We start from the raw sequence: 23,272 nt of genomic DNA on the forward strand, positions 1-23,272 counted from the left end.
GACGCCGCCCCTGCCTTCGTAAGATACGAGCGCTGCTTTCTGCGTTGTAGGTGTGGCACCAGGAAGGCGTGCATGGGCAAACGGGCCGCACTAGGGAATGTAAGGACGGCGGCAGGGCGTGCGAATGTATGGTCGGAGGCATCCAACATTACGCTGTGTGCTGTTTGCGGTGTCAGTCGGCACCCCTCAATAGATACGGCAGCAGCGTGTCACATGTTGTGCGGGATGGATACTGCACTACGTAGCGTAGTCGATTCGTCACGTTTACTGGCAACTCTGAGGACGCTGCCAGCCGTGCCACTCTGACAGCCTTGGTGGAGTGTCCATAAGATATTCCCTGGTGTTCTGTGTTCATTGTCCTCTCTCCGCACGCCACAGCACATGCCTAGCGCAGAGCCACTGTACCTGCCTAGTCCGGGTGAACTCACACTGATGCAGTGGGTGCGCTTCCATGTTTGCGCATGACCGTCTGTCAATGTATAACGTCCCATTTTCTGGCGTGTGCTACCACACGTCACAAGTCATCCTGCTGCAAATGCTTCTCTCCTGCACCCCCCCTTCCCAGTTACATGCCGCGATGGCACCCGCAACAGCTTGTGCTTGGCACATGCCTAGAACATGTGTAATGCCTTTAGGCACAAATGCACTGCCTCACACAAAGTCGTCATCGTCGTCGGCGTCCCATGCGTCTCCTGCACGTGCACCCGCACCTGCGTGCACCCCAGCGCTGGGCCTGCGCTGCCCCTGCGGCCCCACCGGCGCAGAAGCTTCCCCGCCGCTGCGCTCCTGTAGCCGCGACCGCTTGTCCGCCGCCTCTCGCAGTCGGTTGGATGTGTAGCGCTTCACGGGCCGCCCCTGCGGCACCACTGGCGTCTTTGCAACACCGGCCGCCGTGGTCACAGCCCCGCCCGCCTTGCCGGCTACTGCAGGTGCGTCCGAACCGCCGCCGGCGCCCGGCTTGGCGACCCACACACTGGCGGGCCCTGGCACTGGTTGCGCGCTCGCGGGTCCGCCGCCGCGCCATGCACCGCCGTGTTGCCCTGACGTGTTGCCAGCGTAGGGCTGCTGCGGCGGGACGTTTGGGTCCCTGCACTGCAGCGGCTGCGCAGGGCCCGCCAGCCCCGCTGGCGGCGGCGCGTTCCACCCACAGCCACTCAAGCTCTGCGGTGGCAGCTGGTGCTGGTACTGATGCTGCGGGTGCAGCTGAGCCGCCGCCGGCGCACCGCTACTGCCTGGGGCCTGCTGCCAGTGCTGCGGTGGATGGTGCTCCCGCACTTGCCCTGACCAGCCGCCACCACCACCACTAGGCTGCTGCTGCTGCTGCTGCTGTTGCTGCTGTAGCGGCTGCTGCTGTAGCGGCTGCCCGCCACTGGGACCTTGCGGCTGTCCACCAGTGCCCGGCCCGCGCAAGCCACCCTGCGGTTGCGGCGGCGGCCCCGCATGCTGGTGGTGCGGTTGCTGCTGGTGCGTGTCCAGGTACTGGTAATGCAACGCGTGGGGGTGTGACGCATTCGGCTGCTGCCAAGCGCCGGATGCGGCAGGTGTTGCGTGGCGGGCGGAGGCAGGATGCTGGATGGGGCCCGCCGCATTTCCGCTCTGCTGGCCGGCAGGCTCAAAGGTGCGAGGAGGTGAAGTGGTGGCCGCGAGCTGCTGCGCGGCCCGCTGCACGTGCGCCGGCGGCAGGCAGGATCCGATCTGCTGCTGCCGCTGACCCTGCTGCTGCCTCTGAGGACCCAGCAGCTGCGGCTGCCAGTGCTGTACTGGAGGCGGCGTGCTGCCGTGGGGCAGTGGCGACACCTGCGGCGGTACCTGAGCGCACAGCGGCGATGCCGGCGGAGGCTCCAAGCTGCGGCGTCCAGCGCTTGGCGGAGCCGGTGACACGACGCGCGCGTAGTCTAAGCCGCCAGGAAGGGGCGACCGGCCGGCAACGGCTGCTGCAGCTCCTGCTTGGTGCTGCAGCGGAGATGGATGCGGCTGCTGTGGTGCCTGCTGTTGCTGTGGCCACTGCTGGTGCTGTTGGTGCTGTTGCGGCGCAGGCTGCCAGCTGCCGTGCATCATGCCACCCCTGGTGGACGGCGCGTGCCACGTCCCAGGAGGCCCCATGCAGACTGGAGGCTGCTGTGGCTGCTGTGGCTGCTGCGCCTGCGGGCCTTGCGGCTGCGCCTGCAGGCCGGGCGCCTGACTCCATCCGCCTCGTGAAGAAGTGGCCGGCTGGTGCGGCTGCGGCTGCTGTGGCAACGGTTGTAGCGCATGCTGGTGTTGCTGCTGGGGTTGGTGTCGCTGCTGGTGCGGCAACCAGCTGTGGGTTGGAGGAGGCGCCGTAGCAGACGCATCCGACCACGGCTGCTGCTGCTGCTGCTGCGGCGGCGGCGGCGGATGGCTCCGCCATTGTGTTGGCTGCCGCTGCCAGCCCTGATGCTGTGGCGGCGGCGGCCCCGCGGCAGCCCCCGGCCCTGCCTGTGCCTGTTGCGGAGGGGGCAGTTGCCCTTGCCAGCTGTGCGGCTGCGGCTGCGGCGGCTGGAGCTGCTGAGGTTGGCCCGGCGGCGGCGCGTGGTACTGCTGCGTTGGCTGTTGGGCAACCAGCCCAGCACTGCCGTGGTGCGGGGCTGCCTGCCACGATTGCTGCTGTCGCTGCTGTTGCCATGGCTTTTGCTGGGGCAGTGGAGGTGTGTGGCCGCTGTGTCGGCCCCACAGGTTGGCTGGTGTGCCCCCAGCTGGCCCTGATGCTTCACTGCACGACGCGTCGGCGCCGCTACCGCCACAGCTCGCCGGAACGCCGAGCGCCGGCCCATCCACTGCCCCCGCCGCCGCCACCACCGTTTGGCCTGCAGCAGGCGCCGGCGCAACCTGACCAAAGTACGACGTAATGGGGCGTGACGTGCCGCCGCCGCCGGCCGTCGCGGCGCCTGCTCCGCCACCAGGCGCAGCCTCAGCGCCGACCTGCCCACCTGCCGCCACGCCGCCGCCAGCCGCCATGCGGAACTGCTCAAAGGGGCGACAGCCCGGCGCCACAGCTGCGCCGCTGCCCTTGCCGGTACCACCGCCACGCGGCCCACCCGGAGTAATCACGTCCTCCTCATACCGCAGCTCGATACCCGGCTTGCCGCCCTTTCCGCCCTTGACCCCAGCCTTGCCGCTGCCCGCTGCACCGGCCTTGCCGGCAGCAGCTGAGGACGCCGCCACGCCCTTGGCGTCGCTGGCTGGCGCGTCCTCGACTGGCGGCGGCGGCGGCGGCCGCGGCGGGTCGGCGGTCAGGGAGCGGTAGAATGCGGACAGGTCGGCAACGCTGGCGTCAAAAGACTCGTGGACCTGGCACGGGATATTGCATCGCAGGTCAGAGATGTGGGCATTAAATACCGGATTGCTAAGCCGTCCTTACATTTGCAGCATAGTACGAGTGGCAAGTGGTTGAACAGTGTTCCGCGTCGTGTCCGTGGCGGGCCGCTCCTGTCGCACCTTGACTGCCGCGCGCACCCAGCGCGACAGCTGCTGCTGCCGGCCTGGGCCCCTGAACCTCTCGTCCAGCAGGATGATGGCGCCCCAGTCGTACTTGTGCCGGATGCAGCGGCCCACGGCCTGGAGCAAGGGGCGCGAGGAGGCAAGAGGGGGGTTGGGGTGGGTTGTAAATACCAGCCCAAACTAAACCCAAAAAAAACCCGATGGCGCAGCAGTCGGCGGCTGTGCCGCCAGTCCCCACCTGGTTGAGCGCGCGGAAGGCCTGTTGCGAGTACCAGGCGTCGCCGCTTAGCAGCCGCTGCGAGGGCGGGCGGCCGCTGGTGGGACCTGAGCCTGCGTCGTTGTACTCCTTCTTCAGCCGCACCTGGAGCCAGAGGGCGAGGCGGGATGGGGTGAGCGCAGTTAAGGCAAGGGGCGACAGAATTGGGGGGGTGGGGGGCCGAGGATAGCGATACGCAGCTGGGCGGATCCAGCGAGCATGCGGAGTGCCGCTGAGGGGCTATAGGGGTAGAAAGCGCCTGAGCAAGCGGCGGCATCGGGCGGGGCGGTGCCGCACCTTGGTGTCCTTGACGGCGGGGAAGGGTATGCCCAGCAGGATGACGCCGCGCGCGTGCTGGTCCGCAAAGTCGATGCCCTCCGACGCCTGGACGGGAGGCATTGCATATCTTCGTATGAGAGGTCATATCTATACGTTTACCTTTGCCTCTGTCCTTGCAAACACACACGCACTGTTTGACTCTCGTTCGTCAGACCCTTTGTGGCCGTGTGCTCGCCGCAGCATTGCTGTACCCAGCCCCCCCCGGGACCTAATTCGTTGGGCTCGGGCATGTGATCCCCCCTTCCTCGGCTCCCACCTTGCCGCGGCAAATGGCCATGAACAGGCCGCCCCTGCCGCTGCGCACTGCGGCGTAGTAGCGGCTCATGGCGTCCTCGAAGCCCTTGCCCGCCTCGCGCCCCTCCGTCACCAGCGTCTTGCAGCCCTCCAGCCGAGACCACAGCCCAGTGGCCTGGGCAGTGGCACAGGCAGGCAGGGAGGGAAGGAGCGCAGGTAAGGTAGGGTGAGTGGCAGGCCCTGCGCATATGCGAGGATGTGTGTGTGTGTTAAAGAGCACAAGAAAAACATAGCGCAAAGACAGTGTATGCGATGCGTGTGTGTGTTAAAGAGCACAAGGAAAACATTGCGCGTGTGTGTGTGTGTATGTGTGTGTGTGTGTGTGAAACAGGGCCGGCGCGTGTGGTCCGCGAGTGCACGCCGCAGGAATGGAGAGTAACTTGCTTCCCATTCGCGCTCGTCCCAGAGCACGGCATGTACGGGGCCTGTTCACCAGCACCGCGCTCACCTTCCACCGTGTGACCAGCTTGTCCAGCAGGCCGTAGCTGGGCACGAACATCAGCACGCCGTCGGGAATGACCTGTGCGTGTGCGGGCATGGGGTGAGCATGGGAGGACCAGCAGGCCTGGCTACCATCCTTAGCCACGACCGGGCCCAAGCGCAGGCCCGGACGGGGCTGCCACGTTTACCACCGGCCCACAACACCACGCTCCCACCCTTACCCCCACCAGTCCGCCGCCGGCCTCCGCCGCACCTGGCAGTACCTCAGCACCGCCTCGCCCGCCTCGTCCTGGAACCGGAACGTGGCCGCCTCCTTGAACGTGGAGCTCAGCACGCCGCCACCCGGGCCGCGAGGCACCACGCCCGCCCACACCTACGCGCGCGGTGCGGCACCGTGGCGAGGCACGTAAAAGGGTGCAAAAGAGAGTGGGCGTTTCCAGCACCATCAGTGCTTTGCTGACCGCACATCCGCGCCTGCTACCTCAATAGTTTAACCGTACTCTGCGCACACGAAAGGCCGCAACCCCTGGAAAGATTCCATGCATCACACGGCTCACCACCTGCAGATCCACCCGTCCACGCACAGCCACAGCCCCCACCCGATCTCCACACACACACGCACACACACACACACACACACACACACACACACACACACACACACACACACACACACACACACACACACACACACACACACACACACACACACAGACACTTCCCGCCACGCGCGCACCTGCCGGCCCATGTCCACCACGTGCGGCGCCTCCAGTCGCACATGGAACTCAGTGCCCAGCTCGCTGGCGAACGAGTCCAGCGGGGCCAGCGTGCCGCTGTGCAATGAGGGGGCGGGGGCCACCGGCATGACTGATTGGGAGAAGGTGTTGAATAAGGAAGGGACGACAATGCAGATGCGAGCTACATGAACGGCGGGAAAAAAACGACTTGAGTATCGGCACGGCCAACGAGTGCGTGCGTGTGCACACCATGCAGCTCCCCCACCCCTCTTTCGATCGCTGCCTGTAAGCGCCGCATTTGTTCATTCGGAATGGTGAAACAACCCTTCCCTCCCTTGGGCTGGTATTGACACAACCACACACACACGTCGGGCTTTCGTTTCGTTTGTTAAAACACACATACACATACGGTACACACACCCGCACTACCTTGTGAGCACCACGCTGTGCGCCTTGTCCGCCAGGTGTCTGAACGCCACGGCCGGGTTGAAGCACCACAGCGACAGCGACACAGCCGCGCCCGGGCCCGGCGCAGCAGCGGCCGCCGCCTCGTCGTCGCCGGCTGCGCCGCGCAGGCGGGACCTGTGCGGGCACGTGTTGGCGACCGCGTTGTGCCGCATGTCAGGGCCGCGTGCGGTCGTACGGCGGACAGTGAGGGGATACATGGGGGTTTGTTTTCAACACTCTTACTTGCAAACCCCTTTACCAAGCCTCGCCGGCGCCATCGTCTTGCGTGTGATTACCCACCCCGGTTTGCTCTGTCCCCCGGCCCACCTGGCCTTGCGCCGGTCCTTGGCGCCGTGCGCGATCCAGCGCTTGACCACCACTCGGTAGTCCCCGCTGTTGTCGCGCTGCAGAGGGCCGGGAGGCGGCGGCAGCGGCATGCGGGGAGCCCCGCCGCCGGGACCCGCCGGCCCGCCGCCTGTTGGCGACGGGCCAGAGGGAATGAAACCGCCGCCGGCGGCAAGCGCGCCCGCGGCTCCGCCGCCGGCGGCGCCGGCGCCGCCAGGGCAGGGGCCGGCGGCTGCGCCTGGATGGGGCTGACCCGGATAGCGCTGCCGCTGCTGCTGCTGCTGCTGCTGGTGGTGGTGGTGGTGGGGTTGCCCTGAGGCGTGCGGGTGCATGTGGGCGCCGTGGCGGGGCTGCAGCGGCTGGGGCGGCGGCGGCGCGGGGGCGTACAGCAGCCGCAGCACGGTGAGCAGGCGGCCCACGATGCCCAGCGCGCCGCCGCCGACCCCGGGCCGCCGCACGTTGGCAGGCACCGCCTCGTTGGCGGCGTCGCCCTCTGCGCGTGGTCGAGAGAGGAGGGTGTGTGTGCATATGTGAGCAAGACGAGGTGGTGTATTCCAGGCTTGATTAGTTAGGAGATGGCCATGTTAGAATGGAGCAGGGTGGGCAGAGGTGTAGGTAGTCACGAGTGGCCGCGGCGCATGGCCCAGCTAGTGCCCATGCCATCCACCCCTGTCGCAACGCACACGTGTAAGTGCACACGGCATCAGAAAGTTCGCGCGTCCGCGACTGCATCTTATTGACATACACACCGGTGGTGAAGGTGGCCTTCTCCTCGAAGGCTTTGGCCTGCTCGTAGGCCCGCCACAGCTCCGCCACCATGTGTGAGGACAGGCCCATCTCGTCCAGTGCGGTCAGGGCCTGCGGGACGCCAGCGGGCAGATGGGCGTTGTACGCGACATGGAGACGGCATGGCATGGCGCAAACCAGTCGTACAGTGCACGGCGCAGTGCGGTGCGAGCGCGGTGCGAGCGCGTTTTCGGATCCCTCTCGGGCCTCACCCTGGGCCCCTGCCACACTGCCTCGTGCTCCTCAAAGCCGGACGCCGCCATGCCGTCCGGCCGCTCCTCGTAACGCGCCAGCCACAACACCAGCCGGTTGCAGCCCTGGCGCGAAGGAGGGAGAGGGTTACTTTCATGATTAGTTAAGCAAGTGTTAGATGGTAGGCAATCTTGGGGAACAGCAATCGTTACCGACGACGTCGACCAGCTCCGGGGGTGTTGGGCCCGGTATGGTGGGTACTAAAGCTGCACTGCAATGGAATGGCGTCGGTACGCCCCGGCGAAGCATCCATGTTACAGCAGAAGGGGGGTGGGGGCCCCAGTGCCCCACCACCCTGAGCACACGCGGCCCACCTCTGCAAGCGGCTCGTAGATCTCCGGCCGCCCCGTGAGCGCCGCCGCCAGTCTCAGCGCCGCCTCCACCTCCCGCAGCGCGTCCAGGTCCAAATCCATGGAGCCGCCCTCCCTGTGCGTTTGGAGGGTGCGGGCGCGGGGATGGAAACCACGCATGGCTAAGCGGGTCTGGGTTGCAAGTGAGTGCAGCGCCTGTACGACGAACAGCGCGGCCTCCCATGCAACGTGGTGGAGGTGCACGACACACATCAGGGAGCGAAGGCAGCTCCCTCCCGCCCTCCCGCCCTCCCACCTGCACACGTCCTCCATGTTGTGCGCCTCGTCGAATATGAGTACCGAGCTGCCCACATCCAGACCCAGCGCGGCGCGGACCTGGTGCGGTAGAGGCAGCGGCGCGCGCGAGGTGGAGGGGGCGTTACGGTGCCCGGCGGTGCAACGAGTAGGTGCCTAGAAGTTCGTGCCAGTGACTATAAGTTCGTGCCGTGTGGGTAAGTAGCCGTCAAACGGTCCCGAAGCTTCAGCAACAGCTGCCCCAGCCCACCAGAGCCACCGCCCTTAACCCTGCTTCATGTTGCCTTGTGGGAATGGTGAAAGCAACCTCCCCCAACCCCCAACACCACACACACGTCTGCACGCACCACGGGGTCCAGCAGGTAGGAGTAGGGGCAGAACACGAGCTCAGCCGTGAGCGCCAGGTCGCGAGCGGTGAAGTAGGGGCAGGTCTTGGCCTTGGCGCAGGCGGAAGACAGCTCCTCGATGTCGTGAACCTACAGCGAGGGGCGCAGGGGCGGGGGGGCACGGATGGGGAAAAGTCAGAGGAGGTGCAGGTGTTGCCAGACCTGGCCTGTGCTCGACAAGACTGGACCGTAAAGGGCGGGCGTGGGCAGGTAGGTTAAGGCAATGCCGTTTACTTCGTGTTGAACTGCTTATGGACATGTGACAAGGAATATGGGCAAGGAGGCACGCCGCGCAGAGCTCCGCCCTTCATCGACCCGCTAGAAGCTCCACTGGAAACGTGTGCCACCCGTGAGAAGCTGCCCATCTGTGACCCCATGCCGCCCCACCTGCGCCGCCACCGCCACCCGCATGGGCTGCTTGCCGCCCCCCTTGTTCCGGAACCTGCAGGGGAACGCCTCCTCGCGCGCCAGGCGTTCGCACTCCTCGTCCACGCGGCCGGTGCGCAGCACTGCCTTGTTGATGCAGTAGTGCTGCTTGGCAGCCTGTGTTGCATGCGTCGCGCGTAACATACATGTTGGCAGGCAACCATCCTAACTCTCTGTATACCGTACGTCGCAGTGACCAGCCACGCTGCCGCCCCCCGCTCCCGCCACCCACCAGGATGGCCATGCTGGGCTTGTAGGCGGTGCGCTTGAGCTCACGCACCACCTGTGCAATCTGGCTGTGCGTGCGCGTTGCAAAGAAGATGCGCGGCAGTTTGGGCGGCTCGCCCTCCTCGTCTTCCTCGGCGGCCCCGGCCCCGGCGCCCTGCTCCTCCTGAGCGCCGGCTGCTGCATCCTGGTGCTTCAGGTCTGAGCCGCCCGGCTTCCTGCTGCCTTTCTTGATGTCAGCGCCCTCGGCCCCGGCCGCATTGGGCTCAAAGTCGGTGGCGTCATCATCGTCCTCTGACATGCTATCGTCCGCATTACCGTGCGCGCCTTTGCCGGGCGCCTTGCCGCCAGCCTTGTCCCGGTGGGACCTGCGCTCGCGTCCTCGCGAGCCGCCTGATCCTCCTGCAGCTGCCTCTGGCGCCGCGCTGTGTGTGCTGGGACCGGGGCCGTCACCACTGCCACCGCCCTCGACTTGGCGCCGAAGGCGGGCAGCTGCTCGCTCCTGCAGCTCGCGCTTGCGCTTCGCTTGCCAGGCCAGCGCGGCGCACAACAACGACAGCGTCTTGCCGCAGCCGGTGGGGGCCTCCAGGAGAGCGTTGCCCTGTTCGTCGAGCGTCCGCAGCATCTTCTCCATGAAGCTGAGCTGCACGCCATAAGGCTGGTGCGGGAAGTGCACCTCGTGCCCGCGGATGCTGTATTGGGGCATTTTGCTCGAGACCAAATAACATAACCGCGCGACGTTTCGCCGTGTCTGCGAGGTGTTTGTTCAAGATGCACGACAGCTATTGTATTTCTCGGCGCCACATGGCGTCAAGATCCTTGGCGTAACAATGGTGTTATCTCAAGACCTTTTCGCGATGTCCCGCTTCAAAGCCAAGTCTGCGCGGGCAGGCGGCATGCGATCTGGAACCAAACCCCATGCCACGCCACGCACGTCGCTGAGTGCTACCCGGAGTCTGAGGACCCCGTGGCCCATGCCGGCATCTGATCCAGATCATGAGCGGAGTACGTCGCCGTAGAGGTGGTGGACGGAGTAGCAACGCCCATAGAGAGGACGTTGCCCGCCAGGGGAGGTTGCCCGCCCATGTTACCTAATAAGTGTCTTGAGCCCGCGCCCAGGCTTCTCGGCCGGGGCCCTTTCACCCCCGCGTGGGAAAGCACTCTATCCCGCGGCACCCCTTAACCTTACCCACGCGCTTGAGGCCATTCGCCGTTGGGCCGCACATGGGCTCAGGGCTCTTCGGCTGGCACTTCCGATGGAGTGCCTGCCAACACGCGAGGCGCATTGCAATCCCCAGACCAAGGTGGTGAACAACATAAACCTTACAGCAAAACCTAAACCTAAGCTGATGCGCCACATTTCTTGCTCGGGCGACAAGAAAGCGCGAACCGTCGCCCTTGGCCTTGCCATAGTTTGTATCAAATCAAACTCGAACTAATGCTTATCTGCTAAAGTTCCTAAACAGCTGTTACGACGTGCGCAATCATGCTCGGGCAGACGCTGCGCTCTCGGCAGCGCCCGCTATGGCGAGCATCGCTCCTGCGAGGCCTGAAGGTGGGATTCTTATGTGCTGTTTTGCATGCTTGTTTGATGCATAATGCGTAAAACATGGCTGAACAGCAACCACAACCCTGTCATCGTGGGTTCTTACGTCTCGTGCTCGGATATCATAGGGCCAATCAGAGGCGGCATCCGGTCGTGCTAGAGGAGATGATGCCGCTGCGGCGCCGGAGGTGGCGGGGGTGGTGCGCGTGCGCGAGGGCAACCAGGTAGTGGCCGCCGCGACCGTGACGTTTGGCGCGCGCACAGCCACAGAGGCGTCCGTCGCAGCCGAGTCGACGGCTGCGGCTGCCCAAGATGCTGTGCAGGTGGGGCAGAACCATGCAAGTGCCGGGGTGTGGCAATGGCAGGGGGGCCTGGAGGGGCACGTCAGTGCTACGCCTGTGCGTCCCCACCAAGCTATGCTGCTCGTGACTGAGCGTAACCCATCTGTGGTTCGGTCAGGTGGCGCTGCTGGCCCTGCGGGGTGCGCTAGGTGTGGAAAGTCCACCCTCCGCTGTGGTGGCGCTCACGTCGCTGCGGCTGCCCAGGCCTGCGGCGGCGGCGGCGCTGACGGCGCTGCGGCAGCAGCTGGGGCCTGAGACTGCGCTGCTTGGTGGGTGCCCTTGGCAGCACATGAGCGGCGTAACGTTCCTGGACGTTGTTAGGGCAGGTTCAGATGCGCACTGCAGGGGCTCCCGAGCACCCGCAGCCTCCTGCTGACCTGCCGCGGTCCCGCTTGTGCGCAGGCTGCAGTTCGCGCCTGCGGCTGCCTGACGAGCGGCGCAGCTTGGGTCTCACCACGCCGCCCGGCCGCACCAGCACCAATGCAACCTCCACATCCGGTAGCAGCAGCGGTGGCGACAGTGCTGAAACGCCGCCTTCGGCTGCTTCGTCGTCGCCGGTTTCGTGGCCCGACGCCGCGTCTGCCGTGACGGCGGCGGCTAACGCGGTGGAGCCGTTTCATCTTACCCTTGCTGCGGCGCACACGCCCCACCACGAGGCGCACGTGCTGCACTGCGAGACGGTGGGTGCGTGCGATGTCATGTGGCATTGGGCAAGAGTACCCTGGGCAGGGGCAGGGGCAGAACCGGCAGGGGCGGCAAGCCTGCAGGACCCTTGGTTGCAGGTTTATGCCGAGCTCAGTCAGCGCTGCCTGCACTCAGCGGCTGGTGGTGTTTGCCCATGGCCCCGATCACCTTTGCCTCTGCTGCCTCTCCACCCTGCCTCTACCCCGCCGCTCCGTGAGCCCGTCTGTATCCCAACCCGGCTCCTGTCCACAGTCCTCGCTGCCGCGGCTGCCACACTTGGCCGAGGCGCTACGCGGTACCCGGCCGCCGGCCTTCCTGATGCTCACCGCGGCGGACGGGTTGGGCTCGGAACTGCTGGCGAGGCTGGAGGTGGGCCACTGGGGGCGTGTGTGGGGAGTTTGGGTTGGGGGCGGTCTGGCGTGTCACTCGGGCAGTTGGGCCATACACGCTCAACAGCGCAAACTTGCTTCAAAGCAGCATAGCTTGGAATCAGGAAAACCGATATCGTGCTTGCAACTTGACTCTCGGCCGTACCGCATGCCGTGAGGCCTTTCGTTCAGGCACGGGTGCACACCGTACCCAGCTTGCGGCATTGACGCTTGGCCATCTTCACGCGACCCTGCAGAATTTGTTCCCCGGCTCTTGCGTGGGCGCGGGCGTGGCGGCACAACAGTCTGCGCGTGATCGCCGCCTTTTGCTGGTGGGCGGTCCAGGGAGAGGCGGTGGCAGCAGCAGCACTACTGGAGCTGGCAGCGGTGGTGGCTCTGGTCCGAGAGATATGGCATCTGCGGCAGGCGGAGGCAGCGATAGTGCAAGTGGGCTCGGCCGCACCATGAAGGGCGCAGGATCAGCGGCGGCGGAGACTAGCAGCGGTCTGTGGGCGGCGGAGGCGGCGGAGGCGGCGACTCGCGGGATCTCGACTGCCGGTGGCGCGCCCAGCGGCGGCGGGCGGCGGAGCGGGCGGGGCATACCAGCGGCGGAGTTTGGTAAGTGTGGCCGATAGTGTTTGGCGGTTTGGCCCCCGGCTTATCAGCTTGCTTTGGGTTGACGTGCTAGAGTTGACATGTTAACGGGCGGCATGTGTTGGTCGGGTCGCTGCCCGTTAACCGCACACAGAGGGGCCGTTCCAGCGCATGCTGCTCAACCGGGACGAATCCGGCGGCGGCTTGGGCGCGGCAGGTAGCGAGGAAGGCGGAAGCCCCAGCACCAGCGGGCGGAGTGATCACAGCAGCAGCGGTGGTGCTGGCAGGCGGAGAAAGGCGCCCGCCACTGCGGCAGCCCAAGCCGAGGCTAAGGCCGCATCACAGAAGCGGGATGCTGACGCCGCCGCTGCTGCGGCGGCCGAGAGTGACCTGGATAGTGACGACGATGATGAGGCGGGCGATGCGGAAGACGGCGAGGAGGCGGCTGCGGCGGAGGTAGCAGCACGCCTGCAGGCACTAGTGCCACCGTATGTCGCGATCGGCGACGACCTGCACAACAACGGCGCTGCACTGCTGGCGTTCTTCCCCCGGTCTCAGACCGCAGCAACCGTCGCGGGTGCTTCTGACAATGCTACTGCTGCAGCCGCTGCAGCTGCTTCTGCTGCTACTGCTGCCTCGGGGCGGCTCGCGGCGGCGGTGTGCGACAGCCTGGCGCGGGTGGTGCTGGGCACAGACCACTTGCAACATGTGGCGCTGCGGGTGAGGCGCCGGACCTGTGCGTGTGCGTGTGCGTGTGCGTGTGCGTGTCACCACGGGGGTATCATGGAGCGCCATCTTCGGACCCTTGAAACCCTGCTGTCACGCGGGCCACTTGTGTGCTCAAGGTGGCAAGAGAGACATGTTTATTGGGTTCGATGGCATCAATCACACGAACGCCCCCCCCCCACCCCTGCACCCCACCCCCACCACAGGGTGCAGCGCTGGGCGCCGTGTCGCCGCCTGCCACGGGTCTGGAGCCCTACAGCCCGCTGCCCGCCGCCCCCGACAACCCCTACTACTGGTGGCCCGCGGACCCCGCGCCGCCGCACCACGAGGTGGACCCCCACCTGGCGCCGCCCGCGGCCGCTGGGGCTGCTGGGACCCCTGGGGCGTCTGGGGATCGCACAGCAGCCGCAAAGGGTGCGGCCACCAAGCCAGACGTCGCCGGTGCCAGCGAGCCCATGCCGCAGGACGCGGCGGTGGAGGAGGGGGAGCAGGAGGAGGTGCCGTCGGCCAAGGCTCTGTCGGCTCTGAGCGAGGGCCTGGTGGGGCTGCCACTGTTCCCGCTGGAGGGAGTCATCCTTTTCCCGGGGCAAACCATCCAGGTACGTGCCGGTGTGGAGTACCGGCGTGGAATACCGGCGTGGAATACCGGCGCCCTTGGCTGTGAAGCTAGGGCCGCACGGGGCGAATGCTAGTGCAGATGGTACACCAGCTGCCACGAAGGCCGTGCGACACAGACACTCGGTGTCTGCACCTGGCGCTGTACATGATTGCAGCGTGACCGGCTCTAACCCCGTGCGTGTCCGCTGCCACTGCCCGCTGGCCCCACGCAGCTGCGTGTGTTTGAGAAGCGCTACCGGCTGCTGGTGCGGGCGGCCATGGAGCAGGGCGCCGCCTTCGGGCTGTGCTGGCGGGGCACGGGTACCACCGCCGTGGTGCGCAGGTGCGGGTGGGGTGGGGGAGGCGGTGGCGTTGAGCGCAGGCCACCAATTGTCTCTCCCATCTATCACAGCCATCGCCTGACTCGGTATGTCTGGAATTCCCCCACCACCACCGCCTGCCTGCTACTGGCCTGCTGCACAAAAGTTACCAGTGCCCCGAGGGCGGCACGGGCGACGTGCTGGTGATGCTGGAGGGCGGCGTGCGCTTTAGCTACGGCCCAGACGACCTGGCCGTGCTGCCCGCCTCCTTCGGCCTCAACGTGGCCAAGCGGTGAGCAGTTGGATGCCACGAGCATGTGAAAAGACTTTCAGTCAAACTAGCTACCTCAATGCAACAGGGGCTGGGGGCAGGGCTGTCGGAGGTCTGAGGGTAGAAGGGCGAAAGGAGATGGAAATGCGTAATGCGCAGGAGCGAACGGTCGTTTCGCAAGGGATTGCGGGAACGGGCACGGGCGTTTGCTGCCTCGGCTGACATTATTCCCCTTGCCGGCGAACCTTCCCGTTACTCCGTACGGTAATCCGCTTTACAAGCAATTCTGCTGCCTGCACCGCCTCCAACACCGCCTCCAACACCGCCCCTCACCCCTCAGGGCCGAGTACCTAGTGGACGAGCCGCCACCCGCACCCGAGGACGCCGCGGCCATGGTGTCAGCGGCCCGGCAGATCCTGGACGGCGTGGCGGGGGCGCTCGAGGCAGCCACGGTGCGTGTTGGCGTTGCTTACCGGTACTCGTTGAAGGCGAACTATTTTGCCTGTTTTTCAAGGGGCTGGTTGGCCACGAAACCCTGCACAACACACACGGGGGCCGTGAGCGCTGCCAAGCAAACTGGGAGCTGGTTGCGGGGGAAGCTGGAAGCGGCGTGACGTACATCAGGAGTCCGCGCCGCGCAATGCGACCGGCACAGGCCCCGACACGCCGTCTGAGCATAGCCTGCTTGTCCTTAAGTACTCGCCCCTCCTGCATTCCTGTGCAGTCACCGTCTGCGCAAAAGAGCGCTCGCACTTTCGCCAACGCCCTTCACTTCGCCAGCAGCAGTAGCAGCTCCGACTTAGCAGCCTCCACGGCACCTCACACAAAGCAGGCAGCATTGCCACCGTCACCCCCGCATCAGCCCGGGGCGGCAAAGCAGCTACAGCCGGGGCAGCAGCTACAGCCGGGCTCGGGTGGTGTGGATGAGGACGAGGACGCGGCATTGCTGGCGGCTGACGTGGCGGAGGCCAAGGCGGCTCTGGACGTGGAGACGGCGTCGCTGCTGTCGCTGTACCTGGCGCCTCACATACCCGTGCACCTGGAGGGGCTGCGCCGAGAGTGAGTGGAGCGAAGCGAGGGAGACGATGCAGGGCGCACGTGCTGGTCCTGGTTGGTGTAAGAGGTGAATGAGTAGGACACGGAATGTCCTTTCAGGAAAAGCCAGGGGAGCTGCTTTGGGGCAGCAGTATGCTGAGCGCAGCGGACAGAACACTGGACTATGGTTATCCCATCGTCTGGCCGCTGCCCGGTGCTGTGTTGGGTTTGCTTGTTCCTGCCCTCCCTGCCCTGTCGCTCCTGTCCTCGACCCCGGCTTGGCCCCCACGCGCACATGTCCGCTCAGGTGGTTCACAACCCGCTCCGCGCTGTGGCGGTTGCAGCAGGAGGCTTCCTGGCTGCGCGGCAACAGCCGCGTGTGCATGGCGGTGGCGAGCAGTGTGCTGCGCCTGCCCCGCGACCACCCGCTTCGCCTCATGCTCGGGCTGGGCCGCGTGTCACCCGTGCCGTGAACTCACAGACCGCAGTGGTGGGGAAGCCCCAGGCTGCAGCGGATGCGCGTAGTGGTGTTGGAAGTCTGAGAGTCGAGCTGGCTTGCTGTTTGCGCTGAGCGCCTGAGCGCAGTTCAAGAATGACCTGGTAGCGGCATCCTGGATACCCGGTTGTCGCCTCGTCGGTGACCTTGAAGGTGCCGGTAGGTCACTGGGCACAGGTGGCCAGACCTGGGCCTCTGGGCTATGGCCCATTGCCCATTGCTCGTGACCATACTCGGGTCAAAGCATGGGCAAGCTGGAGGCGGTGGCAGGCTTGAGTACGGAATATGTGGTTACCGTCCTTCTGTCGAAGCCATGCTGCAGTAAATGGCAAGTTGCGCTCAGCGGCTGAAACATGCCTTGTTGCGCACATTGACGCATGGTGTCAGAGCCGCAGCTGGGTCCGAGTGTCCGAGTCATTGGTAGGGACGTAGGGTGCGAGTCATTGGAGGGCTACGGTGGTGCAACAGCCTGAACTCTTGGTAACCCAGTGGCGCACTGTATATGCAGAACCTATTATTTGCGCCAGGCGACCGGGCAGAGTAGAGTAATGACACGGGCTGTTTCGGCTGTTCTCAGCGAGCTCCGGTGGGAGGCTCAGCTGCTGAGGGCGTCGGCTCAGTGAAGCGGGCTGCGGGCTCAGCGCGCTGGGTCGCCCGCCCAGCCGGATGAGCGGTCCGCACCCCCCGGCCGACGACCCAGCCAAGCCAATGCCAAAGCGGAATCCCCACAAAGGGCGAGCCATCGCGCTGTGGAGCTGGGAGGTTTCTCAGAGCTTTCGCACGGTCCAAGACCGACCCAACGCACGGAGGTGGCCCAGCGGGTCACTAGGCAGCGAGGGTTTCACCCGACCCGTTTCACCTAGATCTTTTCGATTGATAGGAATGTTGTCACTTGATAGTAATTGGCAAACATGCGGGCCAGTTGCACTCCCTACGACTGCGACGCATGCCTGGCGCCAGTGCTTGGACAAACGCCTTTGTCGGCCGCAAATGCCTTGTCTGTTTAATCAAGCAACGCTCTACACAGATAGTATGAATAGAAGGAGAGTGGATGCCTTGCCAGGCCAATGGGATCTTGGTACGGGCCCATTGCCGAGAATGGACCCCCGGCGCCTGGCTGCAAACTGCGCTTCCAGCCGGTACAAGTGTGCCGCTCTAGTAATCACGGTGTGATTTCCAAATCGCGCCGGACATTCCAGTCTGCAGGGGCCTGTCATAGACTTTAGCTTGCTGCAACACACGCAGTCGCTGGCCACCAGAAGCTTGTATAGAAGGCCCACGGTGCACAGTCTTCCAACCAACAACAGGGTTAACCTTGCAACATATCTTTGGCTTTCTCTGGTGCTGTGCTCAGTTCCCAGGCAGCCATCAACGAGCTTCGGACAAGCTAGAGCGCAGCCTGGCTTGGCGCTGTAATCTACACGAGTGAAGCTTGCAACAATGGCGTCTCTGCAGCTGCCTGCTCGGACTGGCCTGCGGCTAGGCCAGAGCCAACAGACTGTGGTTCGCCCCGTCGTCCGCCCACTGGGCGTGGTTCAGCAACGGCGAGCGGTCATCACGTGCGCTGGAAACGACCGCGACGTTTCCACTCGGTAAGTTGGCGTTATATAAGTGGTCGGTGGGGATACATCCGCCGACGTGGCGCGAGCGCAACCTTTAGTTTGTGTCGCTCGGAATGATGGGAAATGTAACTAGGCCAACTGGGCGATTGGAGGCGCGCGAGGCCCTTCGCTGGAACTGAGCGCAGTCGCTTCGCTCGCGCGCGCTTGGCGTGGCGACCTCTTAGGCCGTTTGTTGGGCTGTTCGTCGCGTTCTATGCCCTCAATTGTGTGGCAGTGTTGCCATTCAGACAAATATGCCGCGAGCGGCGTGTAGGACTGCTGCGCGGTACAGGCCCGGACTGATGGTGACATGATTCGCGTTCAGCGCGCGGCTCGCGCCATCAAGCCCTCTGGCTTGCGTGTGTATTTGAACTGAATCCGATTAGGAGCGGGAACGTGTGACGGCGGGGCGCTGCGTTGTAACGCCCAACAAAGACAACCGCACGGACACACCGCCTGCTGTACCGGCGCAGTTCGGGAGGGACGGTCAGGCCTAGGGAGGGTACCGGCCGTCGGTTTCGGAAGGAGGTATCGGTGAACATGGCGTGCGTTACATGTGGGGGTTCAGCTGTTGCGTGCGTTTGCGCCCGAAGCACCCTTGCTCCTGTGGATAACGCCACGCACGCATGCGTCACGTCGCACAGCACCGCCCTCCTCCTATCCATCCTGTGCTACTGCCATCAACTGTCCATACTGATGACTTCAACCCCTCTCGTTGTCGCAGCGTGGCGGAGGTGGTGGCGCCTACCACGACGTTGGGCGACGCGGCCGCCGCGGCTGCCAATGACGCGGTTCGCTGGGCCCAGATGTCCTACAGCCAGCAATATGATGAGCTGTACAAGAACAAGCCCATCAACCCCAAAAAGGTAGGTGCGAAGGTGTCTGTGGGCGTAGCTTATGGGCACTGGCTCTAGGGCCCAGCGTCTGGGGAACGCCAACGGCAGGATGACGTCGCTGCCGCGACTACACGTCAAAACGCCGGACAAGGTCAGGATCACATGTACCCTGCATGCTCTGCAGGTTGTGCCCAAGCCAAGCAAGACCGCTCAGATGGAGGAGCCTGGTGTCGGCCGCGTGTTCTTGTCGGATGTGGCCACAAAGGGCAAGCGGCCCTCGTTCCTCAACCGCGACGTAAGTGGACTCGCGCTGTGGTGTATGCCGAGCGCTGGCTTGAATAAATCAGGCATGCATTTCGTGCGCTTCGATACGGCCTCCGCAAGCAACCGCAACCTTTTGCCATACTCAGCTCCCATCTGTGTACTCGCCTCCTGGCCCGCGCCTGACCGCCGTCGCTCCTCTCCCTCCTGTTCGCTTCCCTCCCGTCACGCAGTGGAACTCCACGGACAAGGCGTTCCTGGCCTTCATCGGCGGCATGCACCTGCTGGCCTGCTGCGCGCCCTTCACCTACTCGCCTCAGATGGTGGCGCTCTTCCTGGCCTCCTACTTCGTGACCGGCTGCCTAGGCATCACGCTCTCCTACCACCGCATGCTCAGCCACAAGTCCTTCACCGTGCCCAAGTGGCTGGAGTACATCCTGGCGTACTGCGGCGTGCTGGCCGTGCAGGTGAGGGAGCCGCAGTACATGCGTACTGGCGTCCGGTACGGGGCGGAGCTTGGTGCGGGCGAGGTTTGGCACGAGTGTGCGGGCGCGCAGCTTTGGGTGTGGAGACTGGAGAGGGACGGCAGAGGTTTCGCTTACCACGGCGCGCGAAGGGGGGTGGCGAGGTTGGAGGCTGGAAAGGGGCGGAGACGGCCGACGCGAACATGGGATGGAATGAAAGGGTGTGAGCAACTTGTCATGCCCAACCACTATCGTGTCGTGAACCGCTGTCTTGTCGTGCCACCTGCAGGGCGACCCCCTGGAGTGGAGCAGCAGCCACCGCTACCACCACCTGCACACCGACACCCCGCTGGACCCCCACTCACCCTACGAGGGCTTCTGGTGGTGCCACATGGGCTGGCTGCTGGACAACAATGTGAGTGCCATTGCGCGAGCCCGGCTTGAGGATGGGCGGCGTCGCTTGGACAGGCATGGTGGCGTCCGGGTGAAATGCGGCCGACACGCAAGCGCGCCTCGCGGCCAATATGTGGGCAAAGTCAAGGACACGCAGCGTGATGTCAGTGTATGTAAGATGTGCACGCAGTCTCCGGTCCTTCAACGCCGCGATGACCTCGTGTGTGTGTATGTGTGTATATGTGTGTGTGTGTGTCGCAGGCCACCATGGAGCGGGTGTCGAACCGCTCCAACGCGGACGACCTGGAGAGCCAGTGGTACTACCGCTGGCTGCGCGACACCTACCCCTTCCATGTGGCTGCTCAGCTGGCCGTGCTGTTCCTGGTGAGTAACGAGTTGGGCCATGGAGTAGGACTTCGGAAAAGCTGTGGAAAGTATCAACACAATGGGATTCGCTGCTGGATGGATGTAGGGTAGTTAGCGCACAGCGATGTGTCAGCGATGCGATGTGTCAGGACTGATACCATCGTGGCCTCATCTGCATGGCGTGTCGCAGGTCGGTGGCTTCCCCGCCGTCGTCTGGGGTGGCGCGCTGCGCATGTGCTGGGTGTGGCACATCACGTGGTTCGTGAACTCGGCCTCGCACTGCTGGGGCTACCAGGTGAGCCGCAACTGGCGCCGCGGACGTGTCTCATGGAAGTCGTTGGTGTAAACTTTGCTCAGCCTTGCAACGCCTCCGCGTGGCCACCGTGTTGCCGGTTTCTAGTCATCCTGCATTAATGACCTTGCCCTGCGTTTTAAAATGTTACAGGACTACAACACCGGCGACCTGTCGAAGAACAACTGGTGGGTGGGCATCCTGGCCTTTGGCGAGGGCTGGCACAACAACCACCACGCCTTCGAGTTCTCTGCGCGCCACGGCTTCGAGTGGTGGCAGGTGAGCGCTAGGTGACGTACACGCTATGGGACGCTGGTGCGCGGTTTGGAGGGACGCTGGCGAGGATGTTAGCAAGCGAGCAGGGGGTGCTAGGTCGCTGCCAACCCATGCGCAACGGCTGTTATGTACCTGCAGAAGCAATTCGGTCAGGTCGGGTTTATTTCCGTCGCCCGTCCTTTTCCTAACATGTCATCCACGCTGCCTCCCCCGAATAGGTGGACATGACCTGGTACATCATCCTGGCTCTCCAGAAGGTGGGCCTGGCCACCAACGTGAAGCTGCCCACGGAGCGCCAGAAGGCCAAGCTGGCCTTCAAGAAGCCCGCCGAGGCGGCTGCATAAGCGGCCTGGCCGCCACCATGGCCCACTGCGGTTCGCGCTCGTCGCGTTTCGTGGGCTAGGCACCTGCTGACCTGCGTCCAGGTTGGCGGCGCTGCGCGCTGTCGGCAGCTTGTTGATCGGTCGGCTGGCACTGCCAGCAGCTAGCGGCGCAGCAGCGCGTAGAGAGGAGCGGACACCACTGCGTCTGCAGTGTTTAGCTGACCCGGCGCACAGCAGGAGAGTTGGCGGTGAACTTCATATACTTGTTGTTCCTTGGTTCCAACGGCAGGCAGTGGTGTGGCGATTACGGATACATCCATCAACTCCGGACACGTGCAGCCCCATCCACAACACGTCGGGAGAGTGCACGGGTTGTGAGAGAGGCAGACAGCACGCATTAGAATGACCCACAGCGTTGACCGTGACCCAATGGCCGGGTTCTGGCGCCCTGACAGTCCTCAGAGAGCCAGGATGGCCTGGCAAGCGCTGTGCCGTGACCGGCCAAGGCAACGGTCTTGCAGACCAGCAGACTGAGACTCTTTGATATGTGCAAGTATCAAGTTGGTCGTGGTTTTTCCTAAATATTTTGTCATGCTGTGCTAGCGTGTGCGTGGTACGTGGTTGCAGCGCATTGCGGGAGTAGGCTGGCGGGCCTTATAAAGAAATGGCAAGCGGATGTCCGGCCCTGGTTGGGACGGCCATGTGTTTGCCCCCACAGGCTGGGGATTGCAGCGCGGCGTGGCGTGGTGAGGCTGATGTCGTGCGTAGTGTGAACGTGCACGTTTGTGTGTTGGTTGGTCGTGTGAGCCTAGAAGCTGTAGAGGGATAGACTAGCAGGAGCGAGAGACATGAGACTACTGGGGTCCAGACCATCGCAAGCCGCGCGCCAGGGACTGCAGCCCGTACCGGTCTGCACCCCAGAGGCGGCTGTGAAGGTGAGGGGATAAGGCGAGAAGGATCTAAGAGCACGGGACGATAGCATAAAAGGAAACAGAGATAGCGGAGGGTGTTCGTCTGTTGTGCGACCCTGATGATCCTTGGAGTCCCCAGATGATGTGTGTTGAAGATTGGAATTGCAGTTTGTGTGGAAGATCTGTGCAGAGTCCTGTGTGCGTCGCCCGCAGTTTTGGTATCGCTGCGTGCCTGCAGCTGCTCGGCCCAACGCGCCACGCACGTGAGTGCGATGGCTCGTGAGGTAAACGAGTGCTGCTACTGGTGTGGCGCAAGCGCCAGTGGGCGGCGGATGGTGTGAAGAAGTTGGGCACGCTGCATGAAGAATGCTGGAATGAGTGGAATGGGGCCAGTGCCCCCCGTGGTCCCGGTGCCTGTGATGCATTTCGTTGGCTGCGTTGTATCAGTTTTATTGAGGCCTGAGAGGTGATGGTGGCCATCGAGGAATGAGGTGCTTGCCTCAAGTCCTCATGTAGGAGTGCGACAGTTTAGGTGCTCCTTGGCGACTCCGAGGGTATTGGCAGGGGGCCCTGGACCTTCCAGGTGCTTTGTGTGGGCCTGTCACCTGAACTTGTAACGCGTCACTGGGTGGTCATAGTTAGAAGACCGGGCCCCCGCCCCTACACCGCGCCCCTGTGGCCCTGTCCGTCTCCTGGCTGTTGTGCGCTGCGACTCTGCTGCACAAGTGTGGCGTTGTGGTATGTCTGGTGCTATCGCCTGGCCGGGCGCCCAGAGCGTGAGGAATGCGCGCCAACAGACTACCAGCCTGCCAGCAAGCCAGCGACGCCTCGGTACAGTAACTCTGCCGTTCTACTAGCCGCGCGCTCATGCCTTGACGCCGCAAATTGACTGTTGAATGTTGGGGTCTGGGAATACGCTACACCCTACGGGATTACGCCAACCGGGCAACCGGCCCAATGCCCTGTTCCATTCCACCTGCCGCCACCGCTCAACTTCCACCCCATTTCCATTACACCCACAAGCACGTGCAACGCCGCGCCTGGCCGCGCCACCCGCCTCGCTGGCACGTGCTGCTTATGTGCACAGGACTGTGCGGTGGCGTTCCCCATCCTCGTGGGCGGCCGCACCGGCGTGTGCCCTACCTGCGCGTCCGCCTGCAGCAGCTCCTGTCACGTCAACGAAGATGAAGTAAACATGGATATTAGAGAAGGCAAGAGCACAACGTCGTTGAGGCTTGGACGCTAGCAAGCGGCTGTATGGTTGGACGCGTGGCTGATGGAGGATGGACCCTTAGGCCGCATTTGCACTTGATGCAGGGTGCACCAGGGTGCACGGTAGGCGGCGCGTGCAGCGCGCATCGCCTGCAGTGCATCCTTGCCTGCACGAACCCCGTCTAAAACTCTAAATCGGGCATTGAGCTTGGTAACTGTGGCATGACGTGTGTCCGTCTGCGCTGTACGAGCCTGTCGATGTCTCTGTTACCTGTGGTAGATGGAATGAATGCTGTGTGAATGTGTGGGTATTTGCAGCAAGGCATCACCAAATACACGACAAAGGCAGGCGCATCCCCTG

The 23,272-nt window shown here is 64.2% G+C and overlaps 3 protein-coding genes across 3 annotated transcripts; 2 read left to right on the forward strand and 1 right to left on the reverse strand.

Annotated features, from left to right (window-relative positions):
* Nucleotides 1–12: 12 nt before the first annotated feature.
* Nucleotides 13–9,838, reverse strand: CHLRE_09g397350v5 (uncharacterized protein). Its single transcript, XM_043065843.1, has 17 exons — nucleotides 9,006–9,838; nucleotides 8,735–8,890; nucleotides 8,309–8,437; nucleotides 7,963–8,042; nucleotides 7,671–7,782; nucleotides 7,317–7,421; nucleotides 7,068–7,176; nucleotides 6,301–6,811; nucleotides 5,956–6,108; nucleotides 5,526–5,622; nucleotides 5,043–5,162; nucleotides 4,797–4,868; nucleotides 4,311–4,463; nucleotides 4,013–4,099; nucleotides 3,698–3,820; nucleotides 3,457–3,576; nucleotides 13–3,309 (listed from the first exon to the last, which is right to left on the reverse strand). Exons 1-17 carry the CDS (start codon nucleotides 9,702–9,704, stop codon nucleotides 652–654), a joined length of 5,484 nt encoding a protein of 1,827 aa, XP_042920876.1. The 5' UTR covers nucleotides 9,705–9,838; the 3' UTR covers nucleotides 13–651.
* Nucleotides 9,839–10,338: 500 nt separating this feature from the next.
* CHLRE_09g397300v5 (uncharacterized protein) lies at nucleotides 10,339–16,493 on the forward strand. The gene is made up of 13 exons (XM_043065841.1): nucleotides 10,339–10,553; nucleotides 10,673–10,867; nucleotides 11,004–11,154; nucleotides 11,288–11,565; nucleotides 11,822–11,938; nucleotides 12,195–12,555; nucleotides 12,686–13,251; nucleotides 13,464–13,856; nucleotides 14,088–14,197; nucleotides 14,341–14,466; nucleotides 14,786–14,897; nucleotides 15,170–15,504; nucleotides 15,788–16,493. The coding sequence occupies exons 1-13, from the start codon at nucleotides 10,485–10,487 to the stop codon at nucleotides 15,951–15,953; spliced, it is 2,979 nt and encodes a 992-aa protein (XP_042920877.1). The 5' UTR covers nucleotides 10,339–10,484; the 3' UTR covers nucleotides 15,954–16,493.
* Nucleotides 16,494–17,118: 625 nt separating this feature from the next.
* CHLRE_09g397250v5 (uncharacterized protein) lies at nucleotides 17,119–22,333 on the forward strand. Its single transcript, XM_001694566.2, has 9 exons — nucleotides 17,119–17,568; nucleotides 18,302–18,443; nucleotides 18,598–18,708; nucleotides 18,908–19,141; nucleotides 19,428–19,553; nucleotides 19,793–19,915; nucleotides 20,088–20,192; nucleotides 20,343–20,468; nucleotides 20,684–22,333. Exons 1-9 carry the CDS (start codon nucleotides 17,417–17,419, stop codon nucleotides 20,807–20,809), a joined length of 1,245 nt encoding a protein of 414 aa, XP_001694618.2. The 5' UTR covers nucleotides 17,119–17,416; the 3' UTR covers nucleotides 20,810–22,333.
* The last annotated feature ends 939 nt before the right edge of the window (nucleotides 22,334–23,272 follow it).

The sequence above is a fragment of the Chlamydomonas reinhardtii genome, chromosome 9 (assembly GCF_000002595.2).
Source record: "Chlamydomonas reinhardtii strain CC-503 cw92 mt+ chromosome 9, whole genome shotgun sequence".
In the NCBI taxonomy this organism is placed as follows: Eukaryota; Viridiplantae; Chlorophyta; class Chlorophyceae; order Chlamydomonadales; family Chlamydomonadaceae; genus Chlamydomonas; species Chlamydomonas reinhardtii.